We start from the raw sequence: 12,876 nt of genomic DNA on the forward strand, positions 1-12,876 counted from the left end.
TAATATAATTAATTTAGAATAATTATTATTCATTCTTTTTCTTAATTTATTTAAATAGTGACATGGCCAAAGTGATAAAAAAAAAAATTCAACTGAAAGGGAGGGTAGAATAAGGTTAGTGAGAGAAGGAGATAACATTAAAAGAGAGAGAGCGAATTTCTTATAATCATCCTAAATAATAATAGTTAATTAAAAATGCCACATCTTCACTATTGAAAAGCAAGCATGATGGGACTAAAAATGTTGAACTTAAAAAAGTGTAGAATTTTGAATAGGATTCAATGGAAACTAATTATACTTGAAACTCATAAATAAAAATGTAAAATTTTAATTTTATAGATCAAATGAAAATTAAATGTAGATTTTAAATTTTATAGATCAAATGAAAAATGTACTAAAAATAGAGGGATTAAAGAGGTAAAATTTCCTATTTTTAATAATTCAACGATTATAAAATACAAGATTAGATGATAATATAAAATGTTTTAACTAATTGAATTGAGTTTAAAATAATTATTTAAATAGTTTTTAATTGGTCTTATATTTAAATCTCTTAAAATTTATTCTTGACGTTGAATTACGTCGTCCTAAAAAAAGTTGGCTAGATTTTCTCAACAAAAAGTTTATACGGTTAATTTTGTGTTTATTTATTTTATTTTATTTTTTAATTAACAAGCGAAAAATATGAAATCTTATCCATTCATCGGATAAGTCCAGCCTCATCGATAAAATAAAATTTTGTCAATCACGTGTTTAGGTGTCAGGTGGCATATGCTCACTTTTGTTAGTTAGAGAACGGTTGACGTACGATAAAAGTAGTCAGTTGAGTTTAATTTAGTTGGTAATTATTATTCGGAGAGTTAAATTATATGAAGAGTTACATTATCTGTATTTGATGTGCTGAGTTGAGTAAAGTATATGGTGCTGTTTTTTAAATGAAATTGACTTTTTTTTTTTTTTTTGCTATTGTTAATTTTAATTTTCAACTATATATATATTTTTCTAACTTTTCTAAGATTAAAAAAAAAAAAAAAACTTCTAATTCTTTTCCATTCTCATAACACAAAATTTTGAATTCAATTTTTTATACACTCAAATCGAAGTGATTATTCCATTCAAAAAACCAACTTAATCATTAATTACCATAAAAATTAAAAAGAACTGAAAGGATTAGTGCTATCAAATGAAACTATTGACATTGTTTTAGATATAAGGGATGACACTTAAATGTTAATCTTAAAAAAACCAAAATCTTACAATTTAAATCATAAAACCAACCATTACATAGCCTTTATTTGACCAATTTGTGGAATACGGATTTACCTTTTTCTAAAAGGTGAAATGATTTAGTAATATTGATGTCCATTTTTTCTACTATTATGTTGTATCAGTGTACTAACTTTAAAAAAAAAAAAAAAAAAAAAAAAACCTTTAGCCAAAATTTTAAACTTCACTATTTCATTAGAACTATATACTATTTGAAAACATAAAAGGATAGGTTATTTAAAACATATCGTTGAACTTTTGTTTAGTGAAACAATAATAGGACGTCGTATGTAATAGTTTGTAGATCTAAGAAAAAATAAAATAGAAGAAGAAAATTTAGATCTAAAAGAACAACCATAGAAATAAAATAAAAAAAGAGAATAGAGGAGTTGAGAAAGAAAAGAGAAAACAAAATCTATATGAGCCAAATAGAGAAAAAAAAATAGAAAATGAAAAAGATGATTTGACGGCAAAAGAAGAAAGAAGATGAGAGAATGGGGGGATAAATATGAAGAGAGCATGAGAGAGAGAAACGAGAAAGTAATTGAAGAACTTGGAAGAGTAATGAAAAACGCGTGGAAAAACAGGTGAGAGTGAGAGTGATAAAATGGTGGGTAATTAAACCCACCGTTTTTATTTTTATTAGTGGTCGTCGAAGTTGGGCACACGAATGTAGTAGGCAGAGTATGTCGTCGAAATTGCTTGTGCAAAAGTAGTCGTTGGAGTTAGTCGCTAGAGTTTTCGTCGGAGGTGGTTGGTGGAGCCCGAAGTTATTCGTCAAAGTTGGTCGTGCAAATGTGGAAGTCAGAGTTTTTTTTTTTTTTTTTTTACCAAGGTGGTTGTCGGAATTTGTTGCCAGAGTGTCATCGAAGGTGGTTGTTGAAACTCGGAGTTGGCCATCCGAATGTGGTCAATGCTTCATCTGAGTATGCCGCCGGAGTGTGGTAGCGGTAATCGCCAATGGAGACCGATAGGTGGAACCATTAAAAACATTGGAGGGAGAAAGAATTGGAGAGAGTTGGGGTGAGTTGGTAAAATAACCAACTCAACCCCACCAACATTTAAAGTAGGTCAAACATTGAGTTGGTAAAAAATACCAACTCAACCCAACTCTCCTTACTTATCAAACACCCCTTAATGGTATAAATAAAACAACAAATTAATGACACATTTGCTTTTTTTTTTTCTTTCCTTTTTTAGACAATAATTTATGTCTAATTAGCTATAAAACAACAATTTTTTAAGGAAAAATAAAACAATCATTTTAAGGAGTGACACATCACAAATGAGTATAAGTCGACTAAAAATTAAGCCTATTTTCTTGTAATTTCATATAATGATTGGTATAAATAGTTGAATTTTTAATCAAATTAAAAAAATAAAAACAAATTTTTAAAAATCACTTATTTTTAGTTTTAAAAAATTTGACTTGATTTTTTAAACCATCGATAAAATTTAGATAACAAAAGAAAATCAAAATTAACTATAAACTTGTTCGGTTGTTTTAATTTTAACCTTAATTTTTTAGTTTAACCGAGTAGCATCTCAAATTTATGTAAATATTGTAATCTTTAACCTAATGCTTTCAATTTTGAACTCTCTAACAAATGAACTTCAAATATTGTTAAAAAAAAATTATCGGTGGAGAAAACAACATTAGAACTATCTTTTTCTTTTGAAATTTATGATTATTGGGTAAAGTTATTCAAGGGCAATTACCTTGGTTAAACTTATTTTTGTGAAGTTTTCTATTTTTTTTTTTCCTTTTTAGGTAGGGGATGAATTAATAAAAATTGAGAGATTAAGAATATAATCCTTATTTAAGTCGAAGATTTAAAGCAATGAAATTGAAAGTTTAGAATTCAAATTTATACAATAAAGAAAGAATTTTGTTAAATTGATCCAATCAAAAAGGAAAATCTGAATTATTCAATAAAATCTTCCTTGTTACTCTTCATTTTATTCTATTCTTTAAATTTACTCAATCAATAAACGAAGCCAAATGCCAAATTAGGCCTTGGGCATTCAAATACATATTTTTTCAAAAAAAGAATAAAATACATATAGATTTCTTAAACCTTAACGAAATTTTCTTTTGAAACCATGACTATCAAATTGGAAGCATGTCCAATCCATTATTCCTAAGTATTAAGTTTCTAATTTAAGTTTAAACTTTACTTTTTAATTTTCCTTTGTTAAATGAAATAATTATCATCCATTATTGATGTCAGATCGACTAATTCTAATATTCCCTTGTGTAAGCCTTCTAGATTATATATATGCCGTCGACTTTTAAAACGTTTCATTTAACCTTTAATTTTTAAAATTATTTAAATAAATACTATAAGATAGTTTTTTTAATTAAAATATGGATGCAATTAAAGTCACATTATGTGTAAGAATTGAAAGATGCGACAAATTCACTGCAAATTTTAAGCTGTGAATGATGTTGAAATTAATATTAATAACCATAAAATTATCTGAAAAGTTCAATATTTTTTTGAGTTGATATGAAACTTAATAAGTTTCGGAAAATATCTTATCCCCTAGAGGTCGTAGAGAGTTTAGAATTCTAACTTTTAAAATGTCTATGTTGACAAAAATATGGAGATCTAAATTTTATAGAAATTTTGATGAATATTTCTGAAAAGATACTATAACAAAAAAATTCAAAAAATAAATTTAAATTAATAAATTAAAAATTTATAATTATTAAGTAAGTTAACATGTTTATATATTAGTGATATTTTGTTGCTTAATTATTATATTTCATCAATTTTTTTACAAAATATTAAAAATATCGATTCATCTCTCATGTCGATATCAAACCTATTAGAACGTAGAAATATCGATGAAAATATCGACATGTTGATAAAAAATTAATATTATAGAAACATATTAATCTTTTATATATTTGAAATTAAGTTGTAAATGATGTATGATATGTGTTTTAATTTTTGAACATAAGTTGTCACATCAATTAAGAAATCTCTCGAAAGATATAATATTTTTCAACACAAAGAATAAAACAAAAAAAAAAATCAAAGGATAATCGAAACCCACCCTAATGAAATACTTTTTCATTTATCTCAAATATTACATGCTTAAAAAGTGAATTAAAAAAAAAAAGGAGTCACAGTCAAATCTCATACTCACAAGTCACAAGTCACATGCCATACTTTTTTTTTTCTTTTTTCTTGTGAAGAAAGAAAAATACCAAAAAAATAAAAATAAAAATAAAAGCAGTTTATAGGTTTACCGAAATATGGAGTAGGGATGTTCCGATGACCCGACAATAGGAACAAGTCAGACTATTCTATCTAAATTAGAAGGATTGAATTGGGATAATTTTATTTTTGGATTGGGTTGGGTCAAATTTTTTGTATTTTTCTTGGGTTGAGTTGGGTATAGTGTTGAATAAAAGAAATTGGATTGACCCGATCCAACCTGAATTTACATATATATTGATAAAAGATATATAAATTTCTTTTAGAATTGATGCATTGGTGAATTCTTTATGTTTTTCTTTTAAGAAGGTTTGTTTTTGTATAAAATTTGTAATAAATATTATAGATATTTAGTATGTAAGAATTTATTTCATGAGATTTTAGTCATTTGATATATGTTGTAGATAAATTTAAGCATTAAAAATTAAGAAGAAAAATATAATGATGATCTGACAATCCAAATTCAACTCAATTCAATGGAGTTGGGTTGGATTCGAGACCATATTTAAATCATTTGGATTGTCAACTTGACACTGCATTTTCCGATTGGTTAAAAAAATAACTAAATCTAACCTATGTATACCCCAAGTTTTTATTTCAATGAACATATTTATAAAATAGTGATGCTCATGGATATTTCCAAAAAAAAATGAAATATTTTATATGTTTTATAAAAGTGAACCTGTTTATTTTTTATAAAAATTGATCTCTATGACTAGATAGTTAGAATACAATTTTCTATAATTTCAAATGATAAAATTTAGTCTTTATAGTTCATATATAAGTTATATATTTTGATAAATACTTCTTAAATAATTCCAAATTATTTATAATAGTTTTATCAAAAATATAAAGATTATATTAAATTTTAGAAATTAAATTTTAACTTTTCTAAACTATTGAGATTAAATTTATAATTGAACTTTATTTATATTATATTTGTACTAATCATAGTGAAAAATTTAATTGAAATCTTGAAATTTTGGTAGATGGAAATTTCGATCAGCCCCTTTTAAACGTAATTTTGAGGAAATTTTTATTTTTTTAGAACTAACTACGTTAGTTCAGTTTAAGTTTTCTTAGTTTTATGTTCTGATTACACACAATTATATAGTTCAAATGTCAATAGATAGTTTCACATGTCAATATCATTTTCAAGATGATTTTTTTTTAATCAACGTCCTATTTTTTCTAGTTTTCAACTTTTCTCAAATTTCATCTTTATTTTCAGTCCAAAACTTTAATTTTTCAAGAAATTGAATTTGAAAACTAAAACCACAAAAAAAACAACCTAAACTTATTTTTAACCTCATTCAAATATTTCTATCAAATTTTTACATAATTTCACCTCAAAACTAAATTGATTTGGGTTTTGTTTCGTTTATCATCCAAAATTTTCATTTTCGATCATTTCACCTAAAAAATATTCAAAAACTTTAATTTTTTTCTTTTTTTTCTTTTTTTAATTATGCTTTCGCATTGACATGTAGTTATTTACACATACAATCACAATATACATTTAAATGTTGTCTTATTTTAATGAAATAATAAATAAAAGGAGTCAATTGTAGTCTAATTAATCTACATCTAAAATTTTATTAACTAACTATTATAATTTCCATCAAATTTCTCAAAAATTTCATCGACGTCGATATTTTCATAAAATTTGGGCTTCAATAGTTTGATCAACATCGATATTTCAAACTTGACACTAGTATAATATTAAATTTCTGTCTCCACGTCGATATTTCCATCGATATTTCTACGTTTCCATGGGTTCAATACCGACATGAGAGGTGAATCGATATTTCAATTATATCATAGAAAAATCCATACAACATAATAATTAAGTAATAAAATATCACTCATGTAAATATAATATAAATAATATAAATATTAATTTATTTAAAAATCATAAAATATTTATTTACGAATTTAAATTTATTTTTTTTGATTTTTTTGCTTTTATAATTTTTTCAAATTTATTTATCAACTTTCATCAATATTTTGATCTAAATTTTTATAAAATTAAGATATCAATATTTTTATCAAGATTGGACATTTTAAAGGTTAAAGATAGTGATATTTTATTTAATATTTTAAGAATATCGACTTGTCGACCAAAATTGAATACCACGAATGGAAGCAAGAAAAAGAAAAGCTGGAAAGGCACAGAGGACATCGAATATCCGTCTTGATCCCAAAGCCTTTCTCCTTCCTTCTTTATCTCTTCCCTATAAAGCCGCACTTTGTGCAGTCTCAGTTTGTTTCCTTGATCATCATCATCATCATCATCATCTTCATCGTCGTCATCATCTTCTTCTTCTTCTTCTTCTTCTTCTTCTTCTTCTTCTTCTTCTTCTTCAGCTGTAATGAAATTCGAAGAGCAGAACCTGAAGCATCAGTCTGAACAGATATGCAGGACTATTGAGGTTGATACAATTGATCACCATCGCAGTATTTCGTCGTCGGTCGTAATGGAAGCTTCCGAAGACTGCGACAGGGATGGTGACGGCCTCTATATTCCTCCTCTCAACTTTTCCATGGTCGATAATGGCATTTTTCGCTCCGGCTTCCCTGACTCTGCTAACTTCTCCTTCCTCCAAACCCTAGGTCTCCGTTCCATTATGTATGTATGTTCTTTCGTTTGGATACTACTCATCCGAGTACTTTCATTTCCTGTGTTTTTGTGATTCAGTATCTATGTTTTGATTTTCTTTATACCTGAATTTTGCATCGACTTATGGATGCAGATGTTTATGTCCGGAGCCCTATCCGGAACACAACATGGAGTTCCTCAAGTCGAACGGGATTAGATTGTTTCAATTTGGAATCGAAAGCTATAAGGTGCGTTCTCGTTCATTTTTGGATTCTCCTTTATTTCTTAGAACTGTTGATGTTTTGATTTAAACTCTGTCTTTAGTTAACAACTCAACGCTAATAATTTGATTTCTATATTTGGATTAGGAAATTACTGCATTAAATGTAGATGCTCATCCTTTACATTATAGCACGTTTTTTAAATTATGTGAAACGTTACCAGAGAACGCATGCGCAATTCGGTATGGAGTTGTTTGTCACATAAATCGGTTTTCTTTTATAATAATGAAGTTTGAAGGTTAAACAAGTTTATAAGCTTCAAAGAGGGCGGAAGTACTATAAGATGTCTTGGGAGTTGTACGCTCTTTAAATTGATATTTGTTTTGAACTTTTGAATGATCTTGATATTATGCTCTAGTCCTCGTATTGCTGTTATGAAGAATATATGTTTGAAGGATGATAAGTTATGGCGTGTATCAGTGCAAATTTTGGCTAATAATTCTGTTTGCTATTCACACTGCAAAGTTGTTACAAGTATGTATACTACCAGTGAAAACTTGATCATTGATGTGGTTATAATTGGGGCAATTGTGCTCATCAAAGAATTGATACAAAATCAGATCGACAAAAGTATTTTAAAAAATCAATTCAAATCGCTTAAAAGAAGTGCAAATTCATTAGAAAGAATTTCTAATTCGCTTCTGTCCCTTATAAGTTGAGATGCAATCAGGAGAAATGCTTTGTGCTTGAAATATTGGAGCATCATTTCAGTTTTTGCCCTCTGCATCTACAGACTAACGTTTAACTTTAGTCTAATCAACACTAGACCATGCATACAGCTTGATGGAGATTGATCTTTGGAATTTGAAAATATTGATTATTTAGCCTGTTTGGTAACCATTTTGTTTTTTGTTTTTTGTTTTGAAAAGTAAGCATATTTTTCTCTCATTTTCTTACGCTGATTTGCATCTTCTTGAATTCTTAGTCAAATTCCAAAAACAAAAACAAATTTTTGAAAACTATTTTTTTTTTTTAGTTTTCAAACTTTGACTTAGTTTTTGAAAACATTGATAAAAAGTAGATTACAAAGTAAGAAATTTAGAGGTAGAAGGGATGTTTATAGGTTTAATTTTCAAAACTAAAAACCAAAAACTAAGGCTCCGTTTGGTAACCATTTCATTTTTTGTTTTTGGTTTGTGAAAATTAAGCCTATTTCCTTTCATTTTCTTGTCATGCTCTGTATCAATCTTAAGTAGGAGAGTTGTATTCTTAGCCAAATCTAAAAAACAGAAACAAGTTTTTAAAAACTTTTTTTTTTTAATTTTCAAATTTTGACTTTGTTTTTGCAAATATGGGTAAAATGTAGATATTAAAGCAAGAGATTTAGAGATGGAAGACATACTTATAGACTTAATTTTCAAAAACCAAAAACAAAAAACGAAATGGTTACCAAACGAAGCCTAAATGTTTCCTAAAAGGGTCTTAATAAATATTTCACGGGTTATCTTTTGAGGATTTAAGTTTTCTGATGAATGCCCACAAGCACAAATCTATCATTGAGCTGCTAGACAGTAAATTGTGATTTGAAACAGAAAACAGATTTTCTCAGCCAATGAGAGAGACCTGATTTGATCTACCAGTGTTACTAACTGTATCATGTGATCTCAGGCTCAATAAAACTAGATTACAAGTTTAGGAGATTTGAGAGGGTTTTGGTTATCATTTTCCGCTTCTCTGTTGATTCAAATATTTACTTCATTGGATCCTTGTAAGCCATAACTTCATTATTCTGTCAGTGAACATCATTTTCATCCTTTTTATGAGGCCTCAGGGCTCCAATTTTTATCAAATGCTCAAGGTTTATACCTCAGTTATATGGATGCTTGATTTATGGTAATGTGGCATTCGACTTCCTGATCTTTTATGCTCCACTTTAACTGGTACTATGATGCTATGATTTTGCTCTAGTTGAAATGAGAATACGAGTTACATATCTCTAACTATGCTAGATTGCACAGTAAAGCTATACTGTCTTTGAGTTGGTCTACTGTTTTTTACATTGATATCATATTTGTGTATTCAGGAGCCTTTCGTGAACATCCCAGATGATATGATTCGTGAAGCACTGAAAGTTGTCCTTGGTACTGCTGAATATCATCTTTAACCGATTGACTAGATTAACTTTCTGTAAACATTATTGTTTCGTAATTAGGTTAAATTTTTCTCAATACAGACGATAGGAATCATCCAGTTCTCATACATTGCAAAAGAGGAAAGGTAGTAATCGTGTTTTCCCGCTTATGCTTCCTTCCCATGAATCCAACTTCACTACTCCCTTAACTAGAAATTCTTCTCTCTCTCTATCCAGCATCGGACTGGTTGTCTTGTTGGATGCCTGAGAAAAGTGCAGAGGTGGTGCCTCACTTCTGTGTTTGATGAGTACCAGAGGTTTGCAGCTGCAAAAGCAAGAATTTCAGACCAGAGGTTTATGGAGTTGTTCGATATCTCTGGCTTGAAGCATCTTCCCATGTCATTCTCATGCTCAAAGAGGTGAAAAATAATTATACTGAAAGGTTTTTTGTTTGTGGCAGATCTTGTGCCGAGTTAAATGGAAAAGACAGGACTCCTGAAATCCTTCTAAGTAATTTAGAGACTTTCCTTTTCTTTCTCCTTTATTTTCTTCGTTAGGGATAATGATGAATGTTTTGTACACCTCAAGGTATTATACATACCCTTACTCTTACACCTGCCCCAAACTCTTTTTCTAAATCACTCTGATTTACAAGATTTCTTTGGTGGACCTAATTAGACTAGAGCAGTAGAAAAACTCAAACACCGTACAGTTCATAGTTATAATGTTGGTTGAAGCAAAAAAGAATAAAAAAGACAAGGCAGCTAGACAGAGGCATGGGCCTTTTCTTCGGTGGATATCAATACAATTTTCATGTAAAAGAACCATAATGTAACTGGTGTAAGTAATGTTGATTTATTTGGACCAATAAAATGGCATTAACAATTTTCAGCTGTATGATCATCTCTGTCTGAAAGCTCGAAGGTCAGTGGAAAAAGCAAGGCGACCACTGAATCAAAGGTAGTTTATACATCCCATCAACCAATAATGCATAATTTATCATTTAAATATCTTATGGAACTCTTATAGGATTCATTCAGTGCACTGGAAACTGTGCTTCCTTATATGAAATGATTGTCGACATTATGAATTTCAGTTTTAACTCTTGATAAAAATGATTGGAGTGGCACATAGTAGGTGGTGGTGGACTTATACCTTTATGGCTTAATTTAGGACCATATAGAGGGAATGAGCAGGAATTCCATTCCCTTATTGACTGGTCTCTTCACTTTTGAGGTTGGTGCTGTTAATGATCACGGGCAATGATTGCATAGCATCTCTATTCTGCCTTTTTTGCCAACATAATAATGGTTACTGTTTTCTGATTGCTCGTCTTTTGTCCTTAAAATCCAGCTTATGTGCTGTAAACTTCACTGGAGTTCTTCCTCAGTGAGGCTGGCTGGTGCTTAAAAAGGAAAGGGTTTTGTTTTGGATGTTTCTGTTGATGTGTATAATTTATTTAATAAAAAATTTAAGCTGATAGATGAACGTGAATAAAAAAACTTCCTACATATATAGTCTAAATAAATAGGTCTAATTACACAATTGACAAAATTCAATTGAATCAATAATTGACAAGAAATTTCAATGAGAAAAAACAAGGTATATTTGTCAAAGTGAGCTTGGTTCGGTTGGTATTAGCATGCCCTCAGTCTCTAGAGGTTGGAGGTTTAATCTTCACCCCTGCAATTATTGTATTAAAAAAGTGTTCTTTGATATAATTAGCATTATATTTTGAATTTTCTAGAAATAATTTAAGGTATATTTGTTAAGTGCATGAACAAAACTTTGTATAATATATCATCTTATATATCGAATAATATATACTATGTTTAAGGTATATTTGTTATGTGCATGAACAAAACTTTGAATAATATATCATCTTATATATCGAATAATATATACGATGATTATTTATATTTTTTGGTATATTTGTAAACAAAAAAAAAAAAAAGGTAAACTATGATATATGCGATGTATATTTACATTTTTCAGTATATTACAAGTATATTCGATATACATTCGAGATCTCAATAGAGAGGTGATTGGTTTTCAATTAAGGATAAGGAAGAAAATGAACAAAATTTTCTAGAAAGAAGGAAATATTAATTTGAAATATCTCGCATTAAATGAATATCAATTGAGACTAGTGAAAATATATTGATGGGAGATCATGTAATTAATGATATTTTTTAAAAAAATATTTTTATAATGAATAATAAATTAAAAATGATGTACATTTTTATTTTAAAATATTAAGAATTTAAAAGATTGAGAATCTATTAAAATGTTCAAAATATCTAAAAATGTTGTTGAAATCTTATTATGAAATATTACTAAACTTTAAGACATTTGTGAAATATTAGTTATATAGCAAGCTAAATTCTTAAATCATTCAAAATTGAATAATACATCATCTAATGATTCTCACTAAAAGAGTCCAGAATTAGGGTATGTTTGCTGAGCAATCTAAAGCATAAACTTAAAATAGTGGACTCCATAAAAATAAATTTGTATTTTATATTTTTTTAGATATATGTTATACATTTAAAAATGGTTTAAAATGTGTACGATTATAATATATTTATAAATTATAAAATTAATTATAGATATCCATTAAATAATTAGTTGAATATATAGTATTCTCAATTAATTTATGAATATGTTTTACGTTAAAATTTCTGTATCAATCTCAGATAATTGTATAATATATTTTATTATACATACGGTAATTTAACAAAAATGAATAGTTTATAGCTTCAAATACTATATTTATTGGAAATTTTACGTTTAATATAAATCTGTATTTTCAAATTTAAATTTTATGTTTTCATAATTCGTACTATTCGATCCTCATATCTAATCTCAGTTTTTAAAACCTCTGTGTAAACTTAATTGGCTTCATTTACTTGCTTGCAATTACTCCTTATTCTTCGTTTCTTAAATGATTAATTTAACGAAAATGAAAAATTCACTCTTTAAGTTCAAACAGGGTGGGGAGGCGAATGAAATGACATGATGGGCCTTTTTTAACATTGAAAATGAAAATAATTACAAAAAAGAGGTAAGTCGTATTTTTTTAATCACTTTTTATTCATTATCATACTATTAATTTATCTTTTTAACAAACAAAAAAGTATTCACTTTTGTAATCTTTTATACCTCTACAACGAGTTAGGCTTCTTTCATAGGTTTACGAATTAGGCTTCTTTCATAGATTTTGTAGTTGATGGAATTATAAATACAGTGTAATTGTTAAAGTTTAAATGAAAATAGAATTATGAATACAGTGTTATTGTAAATAAACGATATCCCTTCTTGATTTTTTTTTCTTCGAATTATATTTGAATTTATATTTTATTATCAAATTAGATTTTATATGACTACTTATCGAATTAATAACCATAAACAAAAACTTCTTGATTTTTCTTC

General features: G+C 27.8%; 1 protein-coding gene across 1 annotated transcript; it reads left to right on the plus strand.

Annotated features, from left to right (window-relative positions):
• Positions 1 to 6,620: 6,620 nt before the first annotated feature.
• On the plus strand, positions 6,621 to 10,527 carry LOC120088402 (probable tyrosine-protein phosphatase DSP4). Its single transcript, XM_039045670.1, has 5 exons — positions 6,621 to 7,122; positions 7,247 to 7,340; positions 9,397 to 9,454; positions 9,547 to 9,590; positions 9,682 to 10,527. Exons 1-5 carry the CDS (start codon positions 6,866 to 6,868, stop codon positions 9,865 to 9,867), a joined length of 639 nt encoding a protein of 212 aa, XP_038901598.1. The 5' UTR covers positions 6,621 to 6,865; the 3' UTR covers positions 9,868 to 10,527.
• Positions 10,528 to 12,876: the final 2,349 nt, after the last annotated feature.

Source organism: Benincasa hispida, chromosome 10, assembly GCF_009727055.1.
Source record: "Benincasa hispida cultivar B227 chromosome 10, ASM972705v1, whole genome shotgun sequence".
NCBI classification, from domain to species: domain Eukaryota; kingdom Viridiplantae; phylum Streptophyta; class Magnoliopsida; order Cucurbitales; family Cucurbitaceae; genus Benincasa; species Benincasa hispida.

Coding starts and splice junctions, on each gene's coding strand:
- LOC120088402 (XM_039045670.1), top strand. CDS start 6,866: ATGAAATTCGAAGAGCAGAACCTGAAGCATCAGTCTGAACAGATATGC. Junction 7,123..7,246: donor CTAGGTCTCCGTTCCATTAT/GTATGTATGTTC, acceptor TTATGGATGCAG/ATGTTTATGTCCGGAGCCCT. Junction 9,591..9,681: donor TACATTGCAAAAGAGGAAAG/GTAGTAATCGTG, acceptor CTCTCTATCCAG/CATCGGACTGGTTGTCTTGT.